The 24,604-nt window shown below is 36.3% G+C and overlaps 3 protein-coding genes across 3 annotated transcripts; all 3 read left to right on the top strand.

Moving 5' to 3' along the window:
- Positions 1–12,481: 12,481 nt before the first annotated feature.
- On the top strand, positions 12,482–17,494 carry LOC103450495 (BEL1-like homeodomain protein 9). Its single transcript, XM_008389860.4, has 4 exons — positions 12,482–13,951; positions 16,056–16,423; positions 16,521–16,581; positions 16,703–17,494. The coding sequence occupies exons 1-4, from the start codon at positions 13,064–13,066 to the stop codon at positions 17,243–17,245; spliced, it is 1,860 nt and encodes a 619-aa protein (XP_008388082.2). The 5' UTR covers positions 12,482–13,063; the 3' UTR covers positions 17,246–17,494.
- A 2,258-nt stretch (positions 17,495–19,752) lies between these two features.
- Positions 19,753–21,307, top strand: LOC139190221 (protein ANTAGONIST OF LIKE HETEROCHROMATIN PROTEIN 1-like). Its single transcript, XM_070810168.1, has 4 exons — positions 19,753–19,806; positions 19,890–20,401; positions 20,496–20,721; positions 20,816–21,307. The coding sequence occupies exons 2-4, from the start codon at positions 19,892–19,894 to the stop codon at positions 21,271–21,273; spliced, it is 1,194 nt and encodes a 397-aa protein (XP_070666269.1). The 5' UTR covers positions 19,753–19,806; positions 19,890–19,891; the 3' UTR covers positions 21,274–21,307.
- A 151-nt stretch (positions 21,308–21,458) lies between these two features.
- LOC139190222 (uncharacterized) lies at positions 21,459–22,659 on the top strand. Its single transcript, XM_070810169.1, has 2 exons — positions 21,459–21,830; positions 21,928–22,659. Exons 1-2 carry the CDS (start codon positions 21,474–21,476, stop codon positions 22,462–22,464), a joined length of 894 nt encoding a protein of 297 aa, XP_070666270.1. The 5' UTR covers positions 21,459–21,473; the 3' UTR covers positions 22,465–22,659.
- Positions 22,660–24,604: the final 1,945 nt, after the last annotated feature.

Genomic DNA, 24,604 nt, shown 5'->3' with positions numbered 1-24,604 from the left:
CTTATATTATCGTTTAGATTTTTAAAATCCTTCAAACCCTCATGAATAATGTTTTTTATTTGAGGGCAAAATTAATAAAATTAATAATAATTATTGTAGAAGTGTAAAAAATGTAAAAAATTATATATACAATCACTCATATATAAAAAATGTAAATACTTTAAATTAAAGATCAAATTTATTCATTACATTCTAATAGGGTTGAGGAGTGTATATGTACAAAATCATCAAAATCGGAGCTAAAATAACCGTTAAATTGTGATTTTTCGTTTATAACCGTCGAAAACTTTTGTTCCGTTACGTAATCTCTGAATGTTTGTTTTTTACAATTTTTTACGTTTGCAATCTCGGAATGTGTACAAATAAGTTTGACGGTTGGATCGTTGAAAAAAGTTTCATAGAATTCATACTGCATCAAAACGGTAGATTAAACAAACACTTAGAGTTAATATTATACTTCTATTAAGTATAAAATAAGTTTTTGTGGTATCCACTAGTGTAAATACTTTAAATTAAAGATCAAATTTATTTATTACATTCTTATAGGGTCGAGGAGTGTATCTGTAAAGAATCATCAAAATCGGAGCTAAAATAACCGTTAAATTGTGATTTTTCGTTTATAACCGTTGATAACTTTTGTTCCGTTACATAATCTCTGAATGTTTGTTTTTTACGATTTTTTATGTATGCAATCTTGGAATGCGTACAAATAAGTTTGACCGTTGGATCGTTAAAAAACGTTTTGTAGAATGCATATTGCGTCAAAATAGTAGATTAAACAAACACTTAAAGTTAATATTATACTTCTATTAAGTATAAAAAAAGATTTTGTGGTATCCACTAGTGTAAATACTTTAAATTAAAGATCAAATTTATTCATTACATTCTTATAGGGTCGAGGAGTGTATCTGTAAAAAATCATCAAAATCGGAGCTAAAATAACCGTTAAATTGTGATTTTTCGTTTATAATCGTCGAAAACTTTTGTTCCGTTACGTAATATCTGAATGTTTGTTTTTTACAATTTTTTACGTATGCGATCTCGGAATGTGTACAAATAAGTTTGACAGTTGGATCGTTGAAAAAAGTTTCGTAAAATGCATATTGCGTCAAAACAGTAGATTAAACAAACACTTAGAGTTAATATTATACTTCTATCAAGTATAAAATAAGTTTTTGTGGTATCCACTAGTGTAAATACTTTAAATTAAAGATCAAATTTATTCATTACATTCTTATAGGGTCGAGGAGTGTATCTGTAAAAAATCATCAAAATCGGAGCTAAAATAACCGTTAAATTGTGATTTTTCATTTATAACCATCGAAAACTTTTGTTCCGTCACGTAATCTCTGAATCTTTATTTTTTATGATTTTTTACGTATGCAATCTCGGAATGTGTACAAATAATTTTGACGGTTGGATTGTTGAAAAAAGTTTCGTAGAATGCATTGTGCGTCAAAACGGTAGATTAAACAAACACTTAAGAGTTAATATTATACTTCTATTAAGTATAAAATAAGTTTTTGTGGTATCCACTAGTGTAAATACTTTAAATTAAAGATAAAATTTATTCATTACATTCATATAGGGTCGAGGAGTGTATCTGTAAAAAATCATCAAAATCGGAGCTAAAATAACCGTTAAATTGTGATTTTTTGTTTATAACCGTTGATAACTTTTGTTCCGTTACGTAATCTCTGAATGTTTGTTTTTTACAATTTTTTATGTATGAAATCTTGGAATGTGTACAAATAAGTTTGACGGTTGGATCGTTAAAAAAAGTTTCGTAGAATGCGTCAAAATAGTAGATTAAACAAACACTTAAAGTTAATATTATACTTCTATTAAGTATAAAAAAAGATTTTGTGGTATCCACTAGTGTAAATACTTTAAATTAAAGATCAAATTTATTCATTACATTCTTATAGGGTCGAGGAGTGTATCTGTAAAAAATCATCAAAATCGGAGCTAAAATAACCGTTAAATTGTGATTTTTCGTTTATAATCGTCGAAAACTTTTGTTCCGTTACGTAATATCTGAATGTTTGTTTTTTACAATTTTTTACGTATGCGATCTCGGAATGTGTACAAATAAGTTTGACAGTTGGATCGTTGAAAAAAGTTTCGTAAAATGCATATTGCGTCAAAACAGTAGATTAAACAAACACTTAGAGTTAATATTATACTTCTATCAAGTATAAAATAAGTTTTTGTGGTATCCACTAGTGTAAATACTTTAAATTAAAGATCAAATTTATTCATTACATTCTTATAGGGTCGAGGAGTGTATCTGTAAAAAATCATCAAAATCGGAGCTAAAATAACCGTTAAATTGTGATTTTTCATTTATAACCATCGAAAACTTTTGTTCCGTCACGTAATCTCTGAATCTTTATTTTTTATGATTTTTTACGTATGCAATCTCGGAATGTGTACAAATAATTTTGACGGTTGGATTGTTGAAAAAAGTTTCGTAGAATGCATTGTGCGTCAAAACGGTAGATTAAACAAACACTTAAGAGTTAATATTATACTTCTATTAAGTATAAAATAAGTTTTTGTGGTATCCACTAGTGTAAATACTTTAAATTAAAGATAAAATTTATTCATTACATTCATATAGGGTCGAGGAGTGTATCTGTAAAAAATCATCAAAATCGGAGCTAAAATAACCGTTAAATTGTGATTTTTTGTTTATAACCGTTGATAACTTTTGTTCCGTTACGTAATCTCTGAATGTTTGTTTTTTACAATTTTTTATGTATGAAATCTTGGAATGTGTACAAATAAGTTTGACGGTTGGATCGTTAAAAAAAGTTTCGTAGAATGCGTCAAAATAGTAGATTAAACAAACACTTAAAGTTAATATTATACTTCTATTAAGTATAAAAAAAGATTTTGTGGTATCCATTAGTGTAAATACTTTAAATTAAAGATCAAATTTATTCATTACATTCTTATAGGGTCGAGGAGTGTATCTGTAAAAAATCATCAAAATCGGAGCTAAAATAACCGTTAAATTGTGATTTTTCGTTTATAACCGTCGAAAACTTTTGTTCCGTTACGTAATCTCTGAATGTTTGTTTTTTACGATTTTTTATGTATGCGATCTCAAAATGTGTACAAATAAGTTTGACGGTTGGATCGTTGAAAAAAGTTTCGTAGAATGCATATTGCGTCAAAACAGTAGATTAAACAAACACTTAGAGTTAATATTATCCTTCTATTAAGTATAAAATAAGTTTTTGTGGTATCTACTAGTGTAAATACTTTAAATTAAAGATCAAATTTATTCATTACATTCTTATAGGGTCGAGGAGTGTATATGTACAAAATCATCAAAATCGGAGCTAAAATAACCGTTAAATTGTGATTTTTCGTTTATAACCGTCGAAAACTTTTGTTCCGTTACGTAATCTCTGAATGTTTGTTTTTTACGATTTTTTATGTATGCGATCTCGGAATGTGTACAAATAAGTTTGACGGTTGGATCGTTGAAAAAAGTTTCGTGGAATGCATATTGCGTCAAAACAGTAGATTAAACAAACACTTAGAGTTAATATTATACTTCTATTAAGTATAAAAAAAGATTTTGTGGTATCTACTAGTGTAAATACTTTAAATTAAAGATCAAATTTATTCATTACATTCTTATAGGGTCGATGAGTGTATCTATAAAAAATCATCAAAATCGGAGCTAAAATAACCGTTAAATTGTGATTTTTCGTTTATAACCGTCGAAAACTTTTGTTCCGTTACGTAATCTCTGAATGTTTGTTTTTTACGATTTTTTATGTATGCGATCTCGGAATGTGTACAAATAAGTTTGATGGTTGGATCGTTGAAAAATGTTTCGTAGAATGCATATTGCGTCAAAACAATAGATTAAACAAACACTTAAAGTTAATATTATACTTCTATTAAGTATAAAATAAGTTTTTGTGGTATCTACTAGTGTAAATACTTTAAATTAAAGATCAAATTTATTCGTTACATTCTTATAGGGTCGAGGAGTGTATCTGTAAAAAAATCATCAAAATTGGAGCTAAAATAACAGTTAAATTGTGATTTTTCGTTTATAACCGTCGATAACTTTTGTTCTGTTACGTAATATTTGAATGTTTGTTTTTTTTTAAAATTTTGTACGTATGCAATCTTGGAATGTGTACAAATAAGTTTGACGGTTGGATCGTTGAAAAAAGCTTGTCATTACGAGTGTTTATATATTTTTTTTATATTTTTTACACTTCTACATTAATTAAAAAACTATTAAAGACTTTAGGTAAGCGAAAATATACTTAAAACAAAATTGCGTTTTTATGTTTTTGATGTGATAATATGGAATGTATATACTTATTTAGTATTATGTTTTTCATTTGATTATTTATTGGTTTAAAATATATTTTCCTTAACGGGTAACGGGTCGGGTCATATTACCTGTTAATATTATCGGGTCGGGTCATTTTACCCGTTTATTTTAACGGGTGTTACACGACACGACCCGTTAAGATATCGGGTATGACACGAAAACGACACGAACACGGAAAACACGACACGAATGCCAGGTCTACCTGTACCGATGTAATGTGGAGGATACTTCTTGTGGGCCTAGCCGTGAATGAATACTTCGCTTGGAAGACTGCTCATGTTGATTATCGGAGTGCGTCATCAACCGTGAGTGTATGCTCGTCCGTGGGCCTAGTCGATAGTGCACGCTCATCTGCGCGCTAAGACGAGAGTATACGCTATCTCATAGGCCAATCGGGAGTGTACTCTGCCCAAACGCTCGGTTCGTCGATGGTCGAGTGGCTGTTTGCCAGGATGCTGCTAGAGAGGTTCTTCATCTGCCATTGTTCTACTTTGAGACACCTCGTTTGGGGCACGTTGCATCTTGGTGCGTTGCAATAGCTGGTTCACCAAGGTCGTTTGATGTGCTAGGACGCTTGTCAACTCTATAACTTGTCGAGACAAGGGTTCACCATTTGGATTAGAAGAGCTTGGAATGAATGTGCCTCCTTAAACACTGGAAATGTGGTAGACTCCGGGTGCGAGATTTGAGTTGGGAAATGTTAAATTCGCGGAGAAATGTGGTGAGAATGCCCCCGGTTCGATCGTAAGCCCAAAAATTTGAAACCGGGATGGTTGAACTAATCTTGGACCGATTTGGGCTACGAAAGTGGGCTGCTCGTCAGGAGCAGGCTGGGCCACGAGAATGGGCTGCTCGTCGGGAGCAGGCTGGGCCACAAGAGTAGGCTGCTCGTCGGGAGTAAACTGGGCCAAAAGAGTGGGCTACTCGGTGGGAGCAGGCTGGGCCACAGGAGTAGGTTGCTCGTCGGGAGCAGGCTGGGCCACGAAGTGGGCTGCTCATCGGAAGCAGGCTAGGCCACGATAGTGGGCTGCTCAGTGAGAGCAGGTTGGGGCACGGGAGTGGGCTGCTCGTCAGGAACAAGCTGCTCAATGCGTGGTGCATGCGAATGTAAGGCTTGGGCTGGAGTCTGTGCAAGTTTAGATGGCATGGCTTGGGCCATGGTGGAACCTTGTAGTTGTGGTGCCACTTTGCTTACGACCCCATTTTGCCTCATGGATCTCCGCGATCCTATTTCTTGAGTATTGGAATTTTCACTTATGGAATTTTCTAAATTTCTAGCCATTATATTTTTCTTATACGTTTTATCAAAGAACCTTTGCAAATAAAAAATTCTAATAATAAGAACGTATGAAAAATATTCAAATGAACTAGAAAATAGAGAAAAACATTTTTATGCGAGAGTCTTCTACGAGTATGGATTTTAACTCTCAATGAAAGCACCAATTTGTGGATGCAAATTTTCGCCTTCTTCTTCTTGGACAAAATTGCACCTACAAAACAATTAACACCTTAGATCAAGGCCAAGAGCCTCACGCGCCCACGATGAATTGGGGGGAACTTTGGTCGAAGAACCTCCGATGCCAAAGTTAGAATTTAAAGAGAAAATTATTTGGAGAGTTTTTGGGAGTTTTTGCAAGAGCATCAATCTAGCTTTTTAGAAGAAATAGGATCATATATATAGGAAATGGGGTGTAGCCGGCCTTTAAGTGTGTTTTTGGGGTGTTATTTGGTGATTCAATTAGCAATTAATATATTAATTAGGTATAAATATATTAATTGGCTAATTATCATAATAAAAGAAATGTTTTGGGATGTTTTTGGAGGTTATGGAATGAGGATAGATGAGACAAATTTGAACTTGTTATCTATTTTGGGTACTCCTGATTTGGTTGATAGACGATTCTCCACTGCTCGCGTGTAGGAGACCTGGTATGCCTCAAGGGTAAATTTATCATCTTCACTCAAAAATCTACATGTCGTTTTATGATTATTTTTTGCTCCACAATCCCCACCATTTGAATCCGGATGCGATCCTCTTCCATTAGCTAGGCATTGTGCATATGCGCAAGAGTGGGTCAGTATTTGGTCACATATATGTAAGTTAAATATGAAAACTAATGAAAATGACTTGAAAACTTTGAGTTTTAATGATAAGGACAAAATAAAGGGTAAAGTGAATAGTAACATAATTGACTTTGTAGTGTAAAAATGTGATTTTTCGTTAAAGTGAACAGTACCGGATGATTTTCGTTAAATTTCCCTTGTTAAATAGAGTACTGAATAGTGTAAAGTACGGACTGAGGAGACTCTGTCACTGTACATGTGAAGCAAAAGGCTGTAATCTTGACTTGAAACTCCGTTCCGTTCCTTCGAGGAAGATCGAATACAGCAGAATCCAGCGCTAGGTCTGTATACGTGTCTCTGTATTAACTGTATCTTTGGTCTCTTGACCAAGCAAAAGATTTGGCATCGAGAGCTTTTGAAGGACAGAAAACGTTGGCATGACGATGTCACCTGATGAACATATATACCCATGTTTGATTCCCATATATTTTAGCTGGGGAGCAGTAGCTTAGCTTGCTAGGGAGCAGTTTATCTTATGTACCTCCCTAGAGGCGCTTCTATGAAACAACTTTTTTGTCATTGTGACTTCTCGGTACGGACCAGGATCCTCTCCTGAGCTAAGGATGAGGATCCTCCTCATCAAGGTATATGGGCCGTTGGATGAAAATCCAACGGCTACAAACAGAAGGGTCTCTTTAAAGTTATAATAATTGTAGCCGTTTGATTTTCATCCAACGGCCCACACCCTTTGATGAGGAGGATCCTCATCCTTAGCTCAGGAGAGGATCCTGGTCCTCTCGGTACATCTATCAAATAGTTTGTGTTTGTGGTGTTCGTATTATTTTCTTATTATATTTGTTATTCAAACGGATTGTATCATGTTAAATTTATTATTTTAACAGACTCTTAACAAATGATCAAATAACAATCTGACCCGTTAACAGGTTGACTCAGAACTTGTTATTTTTGTGTCGTTTCGTATCAGGTTAATAGATGATGCAAAAAATTATCATGCTTAATGTATAGGCTTGGCCAATAGGTTGTGTTCGTGTCTTTTCATGTCATAACCATTATTTTAACAAGTGATCTGATAACAATCCGACTCGTTAACAAATCGTGCAAAAAAAGTGAAAGATCTACTTTTCAATTATCACAATATCATGTGGAGTCCTAAACCCTAAACCCTAAAAACAAAAACAAAAACAAAATCCTCTACAGAAATAAGACCCAAGGCACCGTACACTACCGATTCCTATGATCATGATGATCAAATAACCTTACTTCATCAATAATACCGACAAAGAATTAGGGGTTTCGCGTATTGAATCACCATCTCAACCTCTGTAGTTGGATTTGTTATGATTAGTCAAGTTCATGTATAATTTTAAGACGAAACTCTAAATTAACCAGTAATTTATAAATTAAAATAATTAGACTACTATTGGCTGTTCTATTTGAACTCTAAATTATTGATATTGGTATATATTCCTTCAATATTCTAGTCTTATAGGAAGAAATGTGAGCCTGTTGGATTGTAGCTATAAATGTGCGTACTGCTGCTGAAGGTCGAGGGAGGTTTGGTCACATCCGTGTGCAGCTGGGCTTCTTACCCCTCCTTCGCTATGATTACTTTTTTAGTTTTTACCACCACATTTGCTCTCGACCTGAGTTATTCTTATGGAGTAAATATTATTTTTGGAAGTTCCTATAAATTTAGAGAATTTGGGTAGTCACAAGCTTGCATGCCATATGCCTGTCAAAATTAAGACTCAATACACGGATACTGTCAGTCAGGGGCCTGTGTAATGAAGGACGACAAAGGTTAGGTACATATATGCTTATTTTTCAACAGTGTTTTTTCTTAAACCAAGATCAATAAAAAATGTCAATCAGAATAAACACTTTAATGAAAATTCGAGTTGACACTTTTGTTAATGAACCCAAAAAATTCAAAATGATGCTTCATCTTTTGAAAGTAACGATGTACATGACTCTAGTGTATCGGTTTACCCGGAGGCCAAAACTATGTGTTAGATTAGAGTTAATCAATTATTGTACTTCTAAATAGGTGACACATCCATTTTTATATTGTACAATTCACTGTAATGCAATATAGGAAGTCTCAATTTTGTACTACTAACATGTGGTACCGGAGCTATATCATAAATGTGTGATACCTCTTATATTAAAAAAAAATATATGTATATATATTCTCGTTAAAGAGTTATACATAAGTTGTGTACCAAATTATATTGATATCATTAGTATCGAAAGATTATATGTACATATTAGTAAAGAGTGTCTCCTTAAAGAATACATATCACTCATATTTAATTAACGTTAAGAAAGACCATGCAAATGTTAGTATTTGCTATTTAATGTGGGGTTAGTTCAAGTAGCGAGTGTGAGTAAGATAATGAATCGGATTAAACTAGGTCAATAGTTTGATTTCCTCCATTTATAAAAACAAAGAATAAGAAAAAGGATTATGTATGTAATGCAGCATAAATGCTTTAATGAATGCATCATCAAGAGATCATGGGACCTCTAATACCTAATAGACCCTAAATTCCTTATTAAAAAAAAGTGGTCAATGGGATTGTTATTGAAAACTAAAAAGAATACTTCAATAACGAATATATATATACGAGGAAGTTGGCTCCTGCCTCCTGGTTGTCGTAAGTGTCACCTTTCCCAAATAAGTATTTGCTGCTTATATGGTTTGGTTACGTAGCAGTAATCTTAACCTAATCGACATGCACAGCAGAGCAACTTTAATTAATTGCCTACCCTCTTTTTGGATTATGCTTTTGGAATCCCTAGTTACACCTTTTCCCTTTTTAAATCAAGCACGTAAGGATTGTATAATTCTTGCCTTTTTTTTGCCCATCTAAAAGTAGGGTTAAAGGAGCTTGCTTTTGTTTGAAAATTAGCCTCTACATCAGCAATTAGTGAAAAACGTACCCCATAATAAGAGAAGATAAGAGTTGGATTAAAATATTATGTTTTTTTTAATCACCAATGAAGAACTTTTATTAAAACAAACACACACTTACAAAACAAATAAAGGCCCAATTTATTTCTAAAAACAAACAAAGAACGGACCTAAAAACAAAGAAAACACATAAAATAAGCCCAACAACAGTGAAGCCCAAACACAACAGAATGTCCGAGAACCATTCACTGTGCTCTTCACTGCCGATCCAAAAATCAGTCAGCCATCCGATTCTCCATCCACCGCCGATCATCACCTCCACAAACGCCACTTGTGCATTGAGGAGATCATTCAGTTGGTAATTACCTAATTCGAGAACCATTTGATCTGGCTTAAAGCTCAATGGTGATAATGGATTCACCAGTTTACCTTATATCAGGTCATCATTGCTCACTGTCAATACTGTATACCAAGCATGCAAACGAATGCTAGTGATCATAACACTTGTAATATGCTCACCACCAACCATTTCGTGCTCTTTAATATTGAGAAATTTGAATGTGTATCTGCAACCCTTGTTGGACTTTGTACTTCTCATGCCTTATAATATTGACTAGGGTTGGGCACGGGTCGGGCCATGCCTAAATTTGGAGGAACCTGGTCCTACATGTTTTAAAATGTAACAAGTCGGGCCGAGTCAGGTAGAAGAATTTTAAGTTTGGGAACTGGACCTAACCAGGCCCGTTTTAAACGGGCTGGTTCGAGACGGATCCAAGGGTCCAATTACTTTTTTTTTTTCGGTTTTGGAACGGCGCCGATCTGTTCCTCAACCTTCACAAGCTCATCGGAATTAGCCTCCGCATTGGCATGTAATTTCCGACCTGAACAAACAGAGATCACCATAAAACCCTAATCAATATCAAATCTTCGTTACAAACTTCGAATTAAGAAACATTTACTCATAACAATGCATCGTTCACAATTCAACTAATCGAGATCTGCAAAAACCCTAGTCGTACCTTGATCTGGGAGGAGTGAGAGATGGCAGAGCAAAAGCAGAACGGAAGGGATCATCCACTTCCCCATCGTTGCACCTCGAAAACACTTCGAAGAAAAAGTTATAGTAACTTCGCTTATTGAGATTTATCTGTTTCTGGGTTAATTTCCCTATATCCAGAAAACCAAAACCTAAAAATCAAATCCCTTTTCGACTCATGCATGCCCCCGAGATCAATTGAATTTCAAAAACAAGAACACAATAACCTCTGAATTGGCAGAAATTTCCCAAACAGAGCATCATTGAAACCCAAACCATTTTCCGTTTGGTTCAATTATGCAGGCACAACAAGGATATGCAAAGATAGGTATGAAGGTACAACCTTCTCGAGTTCATCTTGGATCTTCTGCAACTGCTCGATGGAGAAGACGATGGGTTTTCTGGGACCTAGGTTCTTTGGGATGTCGTCGAGGAGGATGGCTGGATTGGTGGTGCTGTTGTGTTGGTCGCAACGATGGTGATGGGCTGGGTGATTTCTATGAGGTGAGGTTGGTGAGCACTGTGAGTAGGAGAAGACGATTAAGATTTGAAAGAGTCAAGGGAGTCGAGGGACTGAGAGTCTGACTTTGGAACTCGGGAGGAATTCACTAGGGTTGAAACTAATGGTTGAGATTGGATGATAGGTTATCATTCAATCTCGGCTGTTTATTATAATTAGAAACGGGTTGGTTCGGGGACCCTTTTTCTAATTATATGGACCCGACCCGCCCAGTAATTGACAGCAGCCCCGCCTGACCTGTTTTCTCTCTACAATTTTTGGAACTAGCTTGTACTCGCCCCGACCAGCAGTTTCTTTACTCGTTTGCCCAACCCTAATATTGACAGACGACATAATTGATATATTTAATTTTTAAAATACAATAATAAAAAAATTACATGTGTGTTGGAAATAAAATATATAAATATAGACATGAGAAAATGGGGGAGGGATTAGACGTCTATTATTCTCATTAAAAGCGTCAATTATAAACGTAGGGTTTACTTGGAAACAAAACACAAGTTTCCTTGTTTACATTATTAAAGAACTAAACTATAAAATATCAAATATTCACAAACAGTCGCACAATTGACAAATGTACAATAATATATTATAGTTTAAATAAACTCATAACACAACTGATGATATTTTATATATACTCAAAACCATCAAATGGAACAAATAAATTTCTTTTTTCTTGCACCAAGGTGTTTGAAAAACACATAAATGAGTCCAATTCCTATTCTAAGCGATCGAGGAAATTGACAGTTGAATAAAAAGACTAATATATGTAGTTGTACAAATAATTTCGATTTTAACAAAGCAATTCAAGCAGTTGTGTAAAATCATAATTGTACATTCAAATATAATAATTTAGCGTCTAGGGTTTAAGGTTTAGAGTTATGAACTTCAGTATTTGCTACATATCATTTGTGGATTAAAGCCACGGATTTATAACATTTTTGTATTGAAAATTGAACATGTATGGCTTTTTGGTAACAAAAAAACGCGAGAAGAACAACAGTACAAGGTTCTTTCTCGTTTATATGCTCATACTTTTAATTGGCTGTTATAATAATTGTAAAAAAGTAAAATGAAGAAAAGAAGAAAACCTCGTAAAGCGAGAAGCGAGAAGCGAGAAGAGAGAAGCGAAGAAGGAAAAGATGATGGGCGTGGAGGAATGCCAAAACCTAAACAAAAAATCAGAAAATGTTTCATTCATCACACTCACGTCCTCTATTCCCGCGGGACTTAGATTGTCCGTCCTACCCATTCCATACATTTCTCATGCTTTTTTATTTTTGTAATCATGATTAAGTCACGTCAATATTTTATATTTATATTATTTTTTATCTTATTATTTTTATAAAAAATTAATATAAAATATTAACGTGATTTAATCATAATTATAGAATATAGGAGGACATAAAAATAATACAGAACGGAGAGGGTAGATAATTCTAGTCCATTCCCGCGTTCTCACGTGCGTCATCACCGCCCAATTACGGAATACAAAATTATTTAAAAAATATATTCGGATTCTAAAAACGATTAAAAACAAATAATTTCAAAAAAAGAGGGGAAAATTGTAAGATCAGTGAAACGACAAGAGCCAAAAACCTGTCAGAAATATCTGCCACCACAGTTAGTTCGATTATTACCGGAAATAGCCGGTGGTCGTCCGGTTTCTCGAAACCCTATGCTTCCCAGCTCCTGCAGGGCCTCCTGGCCCCTTCCCTCTCTCTCTATCTTGTTCTATGTGCCAGAAATGCAGAGTTTTAGAGAGAAAGAGAAAGCGACTGTAACAAGATATTGGTATTGTGTAAGATCTGTGTGTGAGTGAGTGACTACTGAACTCACTCAACTCTCTCTGCGTTTATATGAGGATGCGTGAAGTGAAGCAAATACCCAAATCTTCAATTAACTCACTCTCTCTCTCTCTCTCTCTCTCTCTCTCTCTCTCTCTCTCTCCTGTGCAAGCCATACTTAGACGTTGTCGTTGCTCAGTAGAATAAGATCATCATCTTCCATCATCATATGATAAGACAGCCTAGCCTCTCCTTTTCCACTATTTTCTCTCCATAATCTCACCCACAAAATTCTTAGCCACACGCAACTCTCTCTCTCTTTCACTCACTCTCTAAAGAGCTTTTTCCTTTCATGGCTGAGGGTTTCGAACCCTACCATGTGCCCCAACAGAGCAGAAGGGACAAGCTCCGGGTCCTGGCGGGTCAAGCCCAGCCGGATTGCCTCCAACCCGCATCACCATCTCCTCCTCCACCACATCTACACCATGCTTTGCTCCCTCTCTCATACGATCCCACCACCTCTTTCATCTCCTCCTCCTCAGATTTGCTAATGTGCGCCGAGCCGGCCGTGAAAGAAGAGGGTAGTCATCATCACGTGATCAACCACTTGATGGGTTTTGCTTCCAATTCCACCTCCTCTTCTACTTTTCGCCACAACAACCACCACCATCCCTACATGGATCCACAATTCCCTCTCACTCTTACCGCCGTTCAAGAAATCAACGCCAACCCATTTCTCTGTCCCCCTCAAGACCTCCACCCCCTCAGAGATTTCGACCACCAACAACCTCCCTATGACGATCAAGTCGTCGTCTTCAAACCAGAGCCTCTCTCTCTGTCCCTCTCTTCTTCCCAACCCACCAACCACACCCACTACACCCAGCAAACCCAGAACAACACAAACAACAACAGTCTCCAGAGATTTTCCTCTCATGGGATTAATTATGATTCAATAAATTCTGGCGTTAGTGTTGCTTCTGTCCCTTTTGGACCGTTCACGGGGTACGCTTCGATTCTGAAGGGATCTAGGTTTTTGAAGCCGGCGCAGCAGTTGCTGGAGGAGTTTTGCGATGTGAGCAGTCGTGAAATTTACAGCGCGAAAGTCTTGACGGCCGATGATTCCTCTTCGTTTCTTGACCCTCCTATTGAGAGCTTTGGTGACGACGACTCACTGACGGCTGGGGGAGACGGCGGCCAGAGTACAAGAAAAAAGTCCAGACTAATTTCCATGCTCGACGAGGTATGCAATTAATTTTAACTTACATTTTTAATTAATTTCCCGTTTTAGTTTTTGTTTTGCCCAACATTTGTTTTATGATTTAATTTTGGGCAGACGTTTGTGACTGTATGTTGCGCATTATATGATTTGATTGTTCATTGGTTTTTGGTCAAAGTACAAACTGCGGTCCTTAATTTGGTAGTGTTAATTAACAAGAACTGATTAGGGTTATTCTACAATTCATTTGTGCGATTATGGAATTAATAGGGGATTATGAGACTCATGCATTAAAGGAAGGAGAGACTGGTGAGTGTAAAAACAAAAAATCGTCTTTACAGAAAAGGTGATAGGAGGAGGGAATATATGCACTGAGATTTTCGCTTATAAAGCATCTGACAAACATGGAATGAGTTCCTAATACGTGACAATGTCTCCAAGTTTTGGCCCTAAAGTAGCGGAGGGAATCCGTTTAATTGATTTTTTTTACATGTATTTAAACAAAACAAAAAGTATAAAAACCATAATGTTTTTGAAATTTAAAAGATGGGATCGGGGCAATTTAAATTTTATGATATGAACTCAGACAAAGTTACCAAGTGTGAACAATGAAATAATCAATATTTCAGTTCCTATTTAGAATGATGGGTAGGAGTAGGCTGCGTGTGAGATTCGAAACTCTCTAATGGAAAAAAAACACACATATGACTTTTTTCTTTCTTTCAAAATGTGATAATTCGTCCATGTGCATGTGTGATATGTATTTAGTGCATGTTGCTTTGTTTTCATGATGATATCTGAGTCAGACTTAAACCTGCTGTCGGGGTTACATTTCCTGCCTTTAGCCGTGGAGGGCAATGATGAAGATTCAGTCTCACGTTATATGGTTTCATGCATATATATGGTGTCATATGCCTATTTAATATCTCACTGACCAGATATGTTTTCGGTCTGCTGTGAATTTTTGTGGTCCTTGTCAAGACTTGGAAGCTGTGAGACAATATGATATTGTGTATTTAACAAGAACTTGGATATATATATATATATATATATATATATATATATGTATGTATGTATATGATGCATGGTTGAAGGTTTTGGGTGAAACCTAAGGAAGTTAACTTCACATCCCTTTGTTTATGTGGATCAATTACTTATTGGAGAGCTAAGTGAACAAATCAAAGTGAATTCATTGCAATTATGTAGCAAGTAAGATGCATATATGGATCTTGATTCTTGATTCATTCTGTACCAGGGACAAATACATGGTACTCTTTACAAAAAATGGATACTAGTACCTTAAGGAATTATTTGTAACGTCATTCACTATTTGGTTTCGTAACTCCACGTTTAACTTTTGCAACATATATAGCGTTAACATTCAACATTTGAATTACAATAACCGAAACGTTACACCATAATCAGCAAAGGTTACATAATAATGGTAAGGTATGATGTCGTTAATAATTATTACAAGTTAGGTTTTTTATGTTTTGAACTTCCCAATACACTATTAAGGCATGTTGTTATGTGTGAATGTGATGGCATATAACAAAAACATTGTCAAATTGAGTACCGGTACCCTTTTTAATGAAGGGTCCATTGACTTACTCCTAAACGAATATATACGAGGGCCAATTGTACAATTATTTCCAACCCAATCAATAAAGGGCGTGGGGTGAATATATAGGCACAATTTGATGGAAGCATATCACACCCGGCCTATCACATAGCATACATTACTAGTATATGTTACGAAGAGAATATGGAAAGTTTCAGTAGAATATACGTTAAATTATATCGAAACTAAATGGTATTGAATAAAGATTTCTATTTTTTGCATCTAGGAGTTAATTACTCTATATTATTGGGTAGGTTGGCAATTCCAAAATTCTTTGTACTTTGAGGTGAATTTTTTACATGGCAACTGCTCAAGGGATGAATTTGGTTGCATCCCTGGGGTGGTAGTAGCACTGCTAAATTTTTTGGTTAATGATATTCTACTTCTTGACATCGCATAAAGATCAAAAGCTTAAGAATTTGCACTTTGACGTCCAAACATTTATATCGTCGCAGTTTGTATAGAAGGGTATTTTAAAGTGCTATTTTGTTTTTTTGTGTCCTATAGGTTTATAGGAGGTACAAGCAATACTGTCAACAGATGCAGGCAGTGGCAAGGTCATTTGAGTATGTTGCTGGGCTTGGAAATGCAGCTCCTTATGCAAACTTAGCGATAAAAGCTATGGCTAGACATTTTAAGTGTTTGAAGAATGCTATCACTGATCAGCTCCACTCCGGAAATCGGAATGGTACTCATTTAAGACATGAAAAAGATGAAAATCCTATGCTTCATAGCAGTAGAAGTATATATGGCCAGAGATCCATTCATACCTCTGAGTTTGTGGATCACCAACCTGTTTGGAGACCACAAAGGGGTCTTCCTGAGCGCGCTGTTACTGTTCTTAGAGCCTGGTTGTTTGAACACTTCCTGCATCCGTAAGTAATTAATTAATTAGTTACTTGACAGCTTGTTAGTCTTTTCTTCAATGGATATGAGCCTTGCATTACTTCAATCTAATACTTTATGTTGCAGTTATCCTACCGACTCGGATAAATTAATGTTGGCTAAACAAACTGGTCTATCACGAAGCCAGGTATGTGACATCTATCATCTATGTAACCGGATCAGTATATTGGTTTTTGAAGTTGTCCATTTCCAAAACAATTGAGTCTGGTGTTCAAGCAATCGTGATCAACTGTTTTAAATTGAATCAGGTTTCAAATTGGTTTATTAATGCAAGAGTAAGGCTATGGAAACCAATGGTGGAAGAAATACACATGCTAGAAACACGGCAAGCCCAAAAAGCTTCACAAAGGGTGGATTTAAGTTCCAATAGATCAAGTGATGATCATTTACCTTCCCCAAACTCCCTGGGATCCGAGAATCCATCCACATCCACCCATAGAGTTCAAGACACCGCATCTAAGCGCACCAGAAGCGAACTTCATGATCATATCACTATGGGGGCTACTGAACAAAGCCCATCTTACAGTAATTTTCCAAGCCATATGCATGTAGGTCATGTTGGTATGAACATGGCAGGGGGGAGTAGTAGTGGTGTGTCTCTAACTCTGGGACTTCACCAAAATAATGGCATTGGTTTTTCAGCTCCCTTTCCTATCAATGCAGCTGAACGTTTTGGCCTTGGCCTTGACGGCAATAGCGAGAACTATGCAATGGTTGGTTTCGAAGCTCAAAATCGGCATTATGGAAGGGATGTCATGGGAGGGCAACTTTTGCACGATTTTGTGGGATGAACGTCAAACAACATGCAATTAGATGTTCATTTATTAAGCCAGAATCTCAGTTGAAATTTGAAGAATTGTTGAATGGTTAGCTTATATTGTGGTGTTAGCTAGAGGTATGTATCATTTTGTCACACCCCCATGTGTAATATTGGTGTTAAATTGTTAGGTAGTTTTGTATTGATCGAAGAAAAAAAAAATGATGAAATGTCCAATAAGATCCATGAAACCATCGTGCATGATACATGGCTTGAATCAAAAGTTGCCCCAAGTTTATTGCTAGGTTCTGTCATCCTGCGATGGCTTGCCATTTACTGGGAGTTTTAACAAACAAAACACTCTCAGTACGGTTCACTTTTAACGAAAAATCATATTTGTACATTTCTCTGGTACTAATCATTATACCTTTAAAAAGGGTTTTTTTATTAAAAGAGAAGATTTTTTGGATTTTATGTTAGTTTTCCTTTATTTTTATGCGTTGGAAGACAGCAAATCTTTCTGCGTACATGCAACTTACCATGTTTTTTTAAAGGAAAATTAATAAAAATGGTTTGAAATTTTTGAGTTTTAACGATAAAGACAAAATAAAGGGTAAAATGAATAGTATTAGAATTGATTTTTTAGTGTAAATGTGGTTTTTCGTTAAAATGAATAGTATCGAGAGTTTTTCGTCAAAATTATATATTTTTAATGCAAGCAAATTTTTTTACTCTATTCTACTCTAAATGGAGGGGATGAGTTTGAACTCGGAATGAGCGAGTGGAAGAAAAATGTGTTAACAATCTGGGCGCATTCCGTCACTTGCTGACTTACCCTTGTTGTTTTGCGCATTCCATCACTTGCTGACTTACCCTTTATTAGATAATTATAGTGAGTAGGGTATAGTTTCTGGTACAATTATTGAAAACCGACTCGTACGCTCTATGTTTTACGTCGTATTTAGGTACTGCGGGACATGCAAACTATTTAAATCTCTGTGAAGTTTGCATGTAACAAATTTTATTCCAGGGCTTAGGGGAAGGTGAAAGTGAAGCTGCAGAGAATAAGGTCTTGGGAGGTCGGAAACTGAATTTTTAGGGTCAACAGAAACCCAGAAGGTGATTGGAAAGGCTAAGTTTCGGTTGGCAGGTTGGCCAAGTTATGACATTTATTTTTGTTTATATTATCTGTGGATGGACAAGTGAAGAATTACCAAACAAAAACTGCAGAATCTGACTATTATATCCGTGAAAAAATATTTACAGGAGGAATTTTCTTGATGTAATTAGTGAAATGGGACTGTCGACACTTGGGAGATATGCCTGTTTTTCTAGGGTTACGACTTACATGGTGTATACATTTCCCTGAGACTTAACCTAAGGAAAATATTGGGCCAGACTGAACCTTTTATGCTGGACGGAATTGGATAGAAGAAGCCCAAATTTACTGTGATGCATTGTTTAATAATCCAACTGGTTTTGTAGGTTTCTGATTTTCTTCCTTTCATTTGTTGGAAAAACTTTATTTCAACTAAGCTAAGGGCACGTTTGTTTGACAGGATTCGCAAGGCTTGGACTGGACAGGACTATAGTCCTGTGTTTGGTGTGCAACCGGATTAGCTTTAATGAGCTTAAGCCGGACTCGGTCGGACTAAAGACCTCTTTAGGTGGTCTTCGCGAGCAACCCCAAAACCCAGCGGATTCGTAAGCCAGAGCAAACCGAGAGAGTTTCTGCCTTCCCTTCGTCCCTTCGTCCCTTCCTCCTGTCTTCCCTCGTCCTCATCTCTACGTTCCCTCTCATTTTCGTTGCCGTGCTCTCTCATCTTCTTCCTCCTCACCCTCCTCTGAGCGCCTTCCTGTCTCTGCATCTGCTCGCCTCATCTGAGTTGTACGGTAAACTTCGATTCTTCTATTAATTGCATGTATTTGTGTTGTAGAAGGTAATTTTACTGAGTTTTATGTGATTTGATTGTTTTGGGTTTGATAATTTTTGAATCATAGAGATCTGCACTTGAATAAATTAGGGTTTTGATATTTAGGTGAAATTGAAATTAGGATTTGGGCTTTTCATAAGATGAGATGGAACTTAGGAATTTAGGATGTCAATGTTGTAAAACTTGGAAGTCCTACCCACATGTTGTTTTCGATTTTTAAAAATTGGGGTTTCAACAATGGGAGTACTTTGTGCTTGTGTGTGTGTGTTTGCGTGTGTGTGTGTCTCTCTGTGTGTGTAGTGTATGTAGTGTGTGTGTGTCTCTGTGTGTGTGTAGTGTATGTAGTGTGTGTGTAGTGTGTATGTATGCAGGGTGTATGCAGTGTGTATGTATGCAGTATGTATGCAGTGTGCAGTGTGTGTGCAGTGTGTGTGTATGTCCGTGTGTGTGTGTTAGTGTGAGTGTGAGTGTGAGTATGTATGTGTATTTTGCACATTTGTCCATGAGTGTGTGTGTATGTACTTGGTTTATAACCATGATATTACAATGTGAATGTTTTGTATGGTGTGGGATTGATGCTGAATTGCAATTTTTTGTGGTTGTTTGTTGCAGAGAAGAGGAGCATAAACAGAAGGCTAAGGCTAAGGCTACTGCATTACAGGTGTCCTTTAATTTCCCTCTTCACATGCAATGCCTAGGAATGATAGCAATCCTCATACTATTGTTTTTTTTTTGTTTGGATAGATATGGATCGAAGGAAGCTTTTATTGATCTTATTGTTAGAGATGTCTTATTTGGAGACAATTTGTATTTGTACGATTCTTGTGGTGATGATGCTACGTGGCAAACAGAGACATGTTGAACGACCCACATTGACTAACCGTTCACTTATTAGACGAGAGATTAGTTTGTGTTATCTGAATGGTATAATAGGGAATACTGATACTGAATGTGTCAACGAATTGAGAATGGATAGAAGGACTTTTGGCATATTATGCGACTTACTTCGTCAAGATGGGAGGGTAAAAACTGATGGTTTGGTGTCTGTAGAGGAACAGGTGTGTATGACTTTACAAATATTAGCACATCATACTAAGAATCGTAGTGTTGGCGGTAGATTTTATAGGTCGGGAGAGACTATAAGTAGGTATTTCAATAGCGTATTGCAAGGAATTTTGCGATTACAAGGTATCCTACTAAAAGTCCCCCAACCTGTGCCTATTGATTCTACAGATCCTAGGTGGCGATGTTTTAAGGTATGATGAGAAATTTTTGTCATTTTCCCTAAGCTTTAACTCTTCATTCCCTTTGTATAAATTAACAAAAACTTTTTTATTTTTTATTTTTAAGAATTGCTTGGGAGCATTGGATGGAACACACATTGATGTGCATGTACCTGAAATTGACAAACCAAGATACCGAACAAGAAAGGGTCGAGTCGCAACTAATGTGTTAGGTGTGTGTTCAGGAGATATGCAGTTCATATATGTGTTTCCGGGGTGGGAGGGTTCCGCATTAGACTCTAGAGTGCTACATGATGCAATTAGTAGGCCTAATGGTTTTAAGGTACCAGCGGGTAAGACTATTACGTAGTCTCAACTTTGTAAGTTAGGTTTAGTTCTGTTTGTCAACTACAAAACACTAATAAGGTCTGTTTTTTTTTTCATTAGGTTGTTATTACCTTGTAGATGGTGGTTATACAAATGGTGAAGGATTCCTTGCACCCTATAGAGGAATACCTTATCATTTATCTGAATGGGAGGGACGAACACCTTCTAATAAGGAAGAATATTTTAACATGAAGCATTCTAAGGCAAGGAATGTAATTGAACGCTGTTTTGGCTTGCTAAAAGGAAGGTGGTCGATACTAAGGAGTCCATCTTTCTATCCGATAAGGACACAAGGTCGAATAATTACCGCTTGTTGCCTACTACACAATCTTATTAGGCAAGAGATGTCTGTAGATCCAATGGAGAATTTGCCAATAATAGAAGATGGACAAAATACAGAAGAAGGTGAATATGTTGGTAGTGTTCAAACATCGGACCAGTGGACTGCAATGAGGAATGATATGGCTCAGGAAATGTATAATGAGTGGAGAGCAATTAGGAACCAGCAACCGAACTAGCTATATGTGTTAATGATAACATTTTATTTTAGTATTCCTTTTTATCATGCATTTGTTAGATATTAGCACAATGATTGGATGGTATGCAAATTAATTGGATATTATGCAAGTTGATTGGATATTATGCAAGTTGATTGGATATTATGCAAATTGATTATTTGTATGGTATTTTCCTTCATTAAAATATTTTTTGTTTAGGTATGGATAACGAAATTTTTTTGAATGCTACTCAAGAGCCAAAAGGAAGAAGGCGTAAATGGGAAGCATTTGAGGAAGAAGTATTACTCGGAGTTCTTGAGGATTTTGTTGCTCGGAAGCAACGGTGTGACACCGGTGCTTTCAAACAAGGTACTTTGGTTGAAATAGCAAAAGCTGTCAATGTTTTATGTCCTCATTCAAATATAAAGGCAAATCCACATATTGAGTCCAAGTTGAAGAAATGGAAAAAAACATATAGTATGGTCGTTGACATGATAAACACAAGTGGATTTGCATGGAATGATGTCAAAAAGTGCGTTGAAGTTGACAGTGATGACGCATGGCAAACTTATGTGCAGGTTCATATCCTATTTTATTTATGCATTAGTTATATTCTTGCTGCTATATTTGTTACGCATGCTAAATTTTAGTTTTGCTATGTTGATATAATCTTAGAGAAATAAAGAAGCCGATGGATGGAGAAGCAAACCTTTTCCACTGTTTGATAGATTTGCATATATATTTGTAAAAGATCGGGCTACGGGTAATGTAGCCGAAACCCCTGCTCAAATGGTGGAGGAACAAAGTCATGATCATGTTGGTGAAAGTGATATTGGAGGTGATAATTTTGTTTCTTCAATGAACCAACAAAGCCAACAAAGCACCCCATCTGAAAATAGCCAAAGAAAGAGGAAAAGAGCTGTGGGAAGTTCAAGTGATGGAACCGAGGCAATTATCAGTGGACTGAAAGATTTTTATGTTGAAAGTGGGAAGAGGATGCAAATGGTAACTGAAGCTTTAGTTCAAGGTACTGCAGATCATACTGACATAGCTAATGAACTTGAAGCAATGGGTCTCTCTCCTATGGATCAAATTGATGCATTGTCTCTTATTTTGGATAAACCAAAAAATGTGGGAGTGTTCAGGGCAATCAAACCGGAACTCAAGAAAGTGTTCGTCCAAAGGCTTTTAAGCGACAACGCAAGCGGATGAGGATTTTGGCTAATGTTAACATGGATGTATTTTATTAACGTTAACATGGATGTATTTTATTAATCATACAATCTTATGTTATGACTTATAACTTAGCTTTGCACTAGTATTTTGGCTTATGTTAACTAGCCATTTTGTAAATTATGGAGATCTATTTTGGCTAATGTTAACTAATGTTAACTAGGATTTTCTAAATTATGGAGATCTTATGTACTTGTATTTGTTGAAGTTGCATGTATTGGCCACTATTATTTTTCTTCTGTTGGGTGATAGAGTTTAAATCAAGCTACATTTGCAAATTAAACCCAATTCTATTAGCAGGTAATAGAAACAAAACAATTGTCAATTTTTTTTAAGATTCATAATATACATGGTAAAAATATGCTCCAATTAACCCATATCATGAGATTTGTAGCTTTACTCTATTACACAATGGCAAAAATTTGTAGTCCTAGTCTAAGCAAACACAAATCTGGTGAACAGTACTGTTTTTCTTATCCTGCTTCTTAGTCCGAGACTGCACCAAACGCTTCACTAAGTTAGTCCAGCTTAGTCCAGTCTAAGCCAGTCCAGCTTAGTCCCGGCAGCTAGTCCAGTTCGAGACAGTCCGGCGCAACAAACGCACCCTAAGTGTTTAAAGTATCACTGACATGTTTACTTACCAAGTTACTATGAATAGAAATGCAATCTATGAGTTTCATTTGTTATATAACATATGTTTATTAACATACAAGGAATGAGAAAATAATTAAGTGTGTTGAACAAAGGTACATACATACCTTCTATATATATGTGTCCGATAAAGGGAGGGATCCTGATTTTTTTTTAAATAGAGATTAGTTGTGGGATCCATTTTACATTGAACTTCAATGATCTGAACAGTGTATTAAAAAAATGGGGATTAGATGCACAAAGCCGGAGGGGTATTGGAACAACGTAAATCCGATCGTGAATCTGCAAGAAATTAAATAACACAAGATGTATCGTGGTTCACCCCAATGTTTAGGTTACGTCCACACTGATATTGTATTTCTCTGAGAGGATTGTGATGGATAGAGAGCTTCTGAGGGTGAGAGAGCTCCTTTCTGATTGTGAGGGTGAGGAGTCCCTTTTATAGAATAAGGGTTTCTCACTTATTACATATTTGCCCCTTCCTTTATTACATAATTACATTTAAGTCCCCCGAGTATTTATACGAGATCTAAATAAAGAGGCCCTAAGTATGGTACAAATAGTAGTCCCCCAAGTCTTCAGTCAAGAGAGTTTTTTGGCTGGAAACTTGAAATTCAGTCCATGTGTGGGCCGAAGTAACTAGATGTTGTCTAGAACTGAATACTCGATATAAGGCGGTGCTCAATCTGAAATGATGCTCAACTAGAAGTAGCATATGTTGCGAGGCTGCTCGGCTTGTGGCTTATGTTGCCTTGGTTGGCTGGGCTTGTGGCTTTGAAGGTGAGGGAGTCCCTTTTATAGAATAAGGGCTTGCTCCTCAATACATAAATGATGGGCTAGAGCTGATGCTCGTGGCGAGGCGATTGCTCAGTAGGCGGCGATGCTTTCTAATGATGGTGAGAGAGTCCCTTTTATAGAATAAGGGCTCGCTCTTCAATACATAAGTGATGGGTTATGAGTGATGCTCGTGGCGAGGCGGTTGCTCAGCTGGCGGCGATTGTCTCTAATGAAAGTGAGGGAGTCCTTTTATAAAATAAGGGTTCGCTCCTCAGTACATGAAGAATAGATGCTCTTTAATGAAAGTAAAGGAGTCCCTTTTATAGAATAAGGGCTCGCTCCTCAGTACATAAATAATGGGCTAAGTCCTCCAAGTATTTTTCATGAGGCTCAGTTGAGGCCCAATATATGGTACATAATGTAGTCCCTCAAGTCTTCGGTCAATAGAGTCTGTTGGCTGGAGACTTCAAATTGAATCTATGTATGAGCCGAAAGTGGCGATTGTTCGGAAGCGGTATTTGTATACCCTGCACTAAAGCTTTGTAGGTGAAGCTTTTGAAGCTGGAACTTTGTAAATAAAGCTTTTGAAGCTGGAGCTCTGTAAATGAAGCTTTCGAAGCTGATTGACATGAGTGATGCTTATGAATGTTTATATTGATTGACATGAGTGATACTCATAGATGTTGACATG

This window comes from Malus domestica, chromosome 12 (genome assembly GCF_042453785.1).
Source record: "Malus domestica chromosome 12, GDT2T_hap1".
Lineage (NCBI taxonomy): Eukaryota > Viridiplantae > Streptophyta > Magnoliopsida > Rosales > Rosaceae > Malus > Malus domestica.
Note: the sequence above shows the minus strand (reverse complement) of the source record. Positions and strands in the feature narration are given on the sequence as shown.

What these genes read in the sequence shown, in the direction of transcription:
- LOC103450495 (XM_008389860.4), top strand. Translation starts at nt 13,064, where the DNA reads ATGGCTGAGGGTTTCGAACCCTACCATGTGCCCCAACAGAGCAGAAGG. An exon ending in TTTGAACACTTCCTGCATCC is followed by an intron (nt 16,424 to 16,520) that starts GTAAGTAATTAA and finishes TTTATGTTGCAG; the next exon opens with TTATCCTACCGACTCGGATA. An exon ending in CTGGTCTATCACGAAGCCAG is followed by an intron (nt 16,582 to 16,702) that starts GTATGTGACATC and finishes AAATTGAATCAG; the next exon opens with GTTTCAAATTGGTTTATTAA.
- LOC139190221 (XM_070810168.1), top strand. Translation starts at nt 19,892, where the DNA reads ATGGATCGAAGGAAGCTTTTATTGATCTTATTGTTAGAGATGTCTTAT. An exon ending in CTAGGTGGCGATGTTTTAAG is followed by an intron (nt 20,402 to 20,495) that starts GTATGATGAGAA and finishes TTTATTTTTAAG; the next exon opens with AATTGCTTGGGAGCATTGGA. An exon ending in TGGTTTTAAGGTACCAGCGG is followed by an intron (nt 20,722 to 20,815) that starts GTAAGACTATTA and finishes TTTTTTCATTAG; the next exon opens with GTTGTTATTACCTTGTAGAT.
- LOC139190222 (XM_070810169.1), top strand. Translation starts at nt 21,474, where the DNA reads ATGGATAACGAAATTTTTTTGAATGCTACTCAAGAGCCAAAAGGAAGA. An exon ending in CATGGCAAACTTATGTGCAG is followed by an intron (nt 21,831 to 21,927) that starts GTTCATATCCTA and finishes ATATAATCTTAG; the next exon opens with AGAAATAAAGAAGCCGATGG.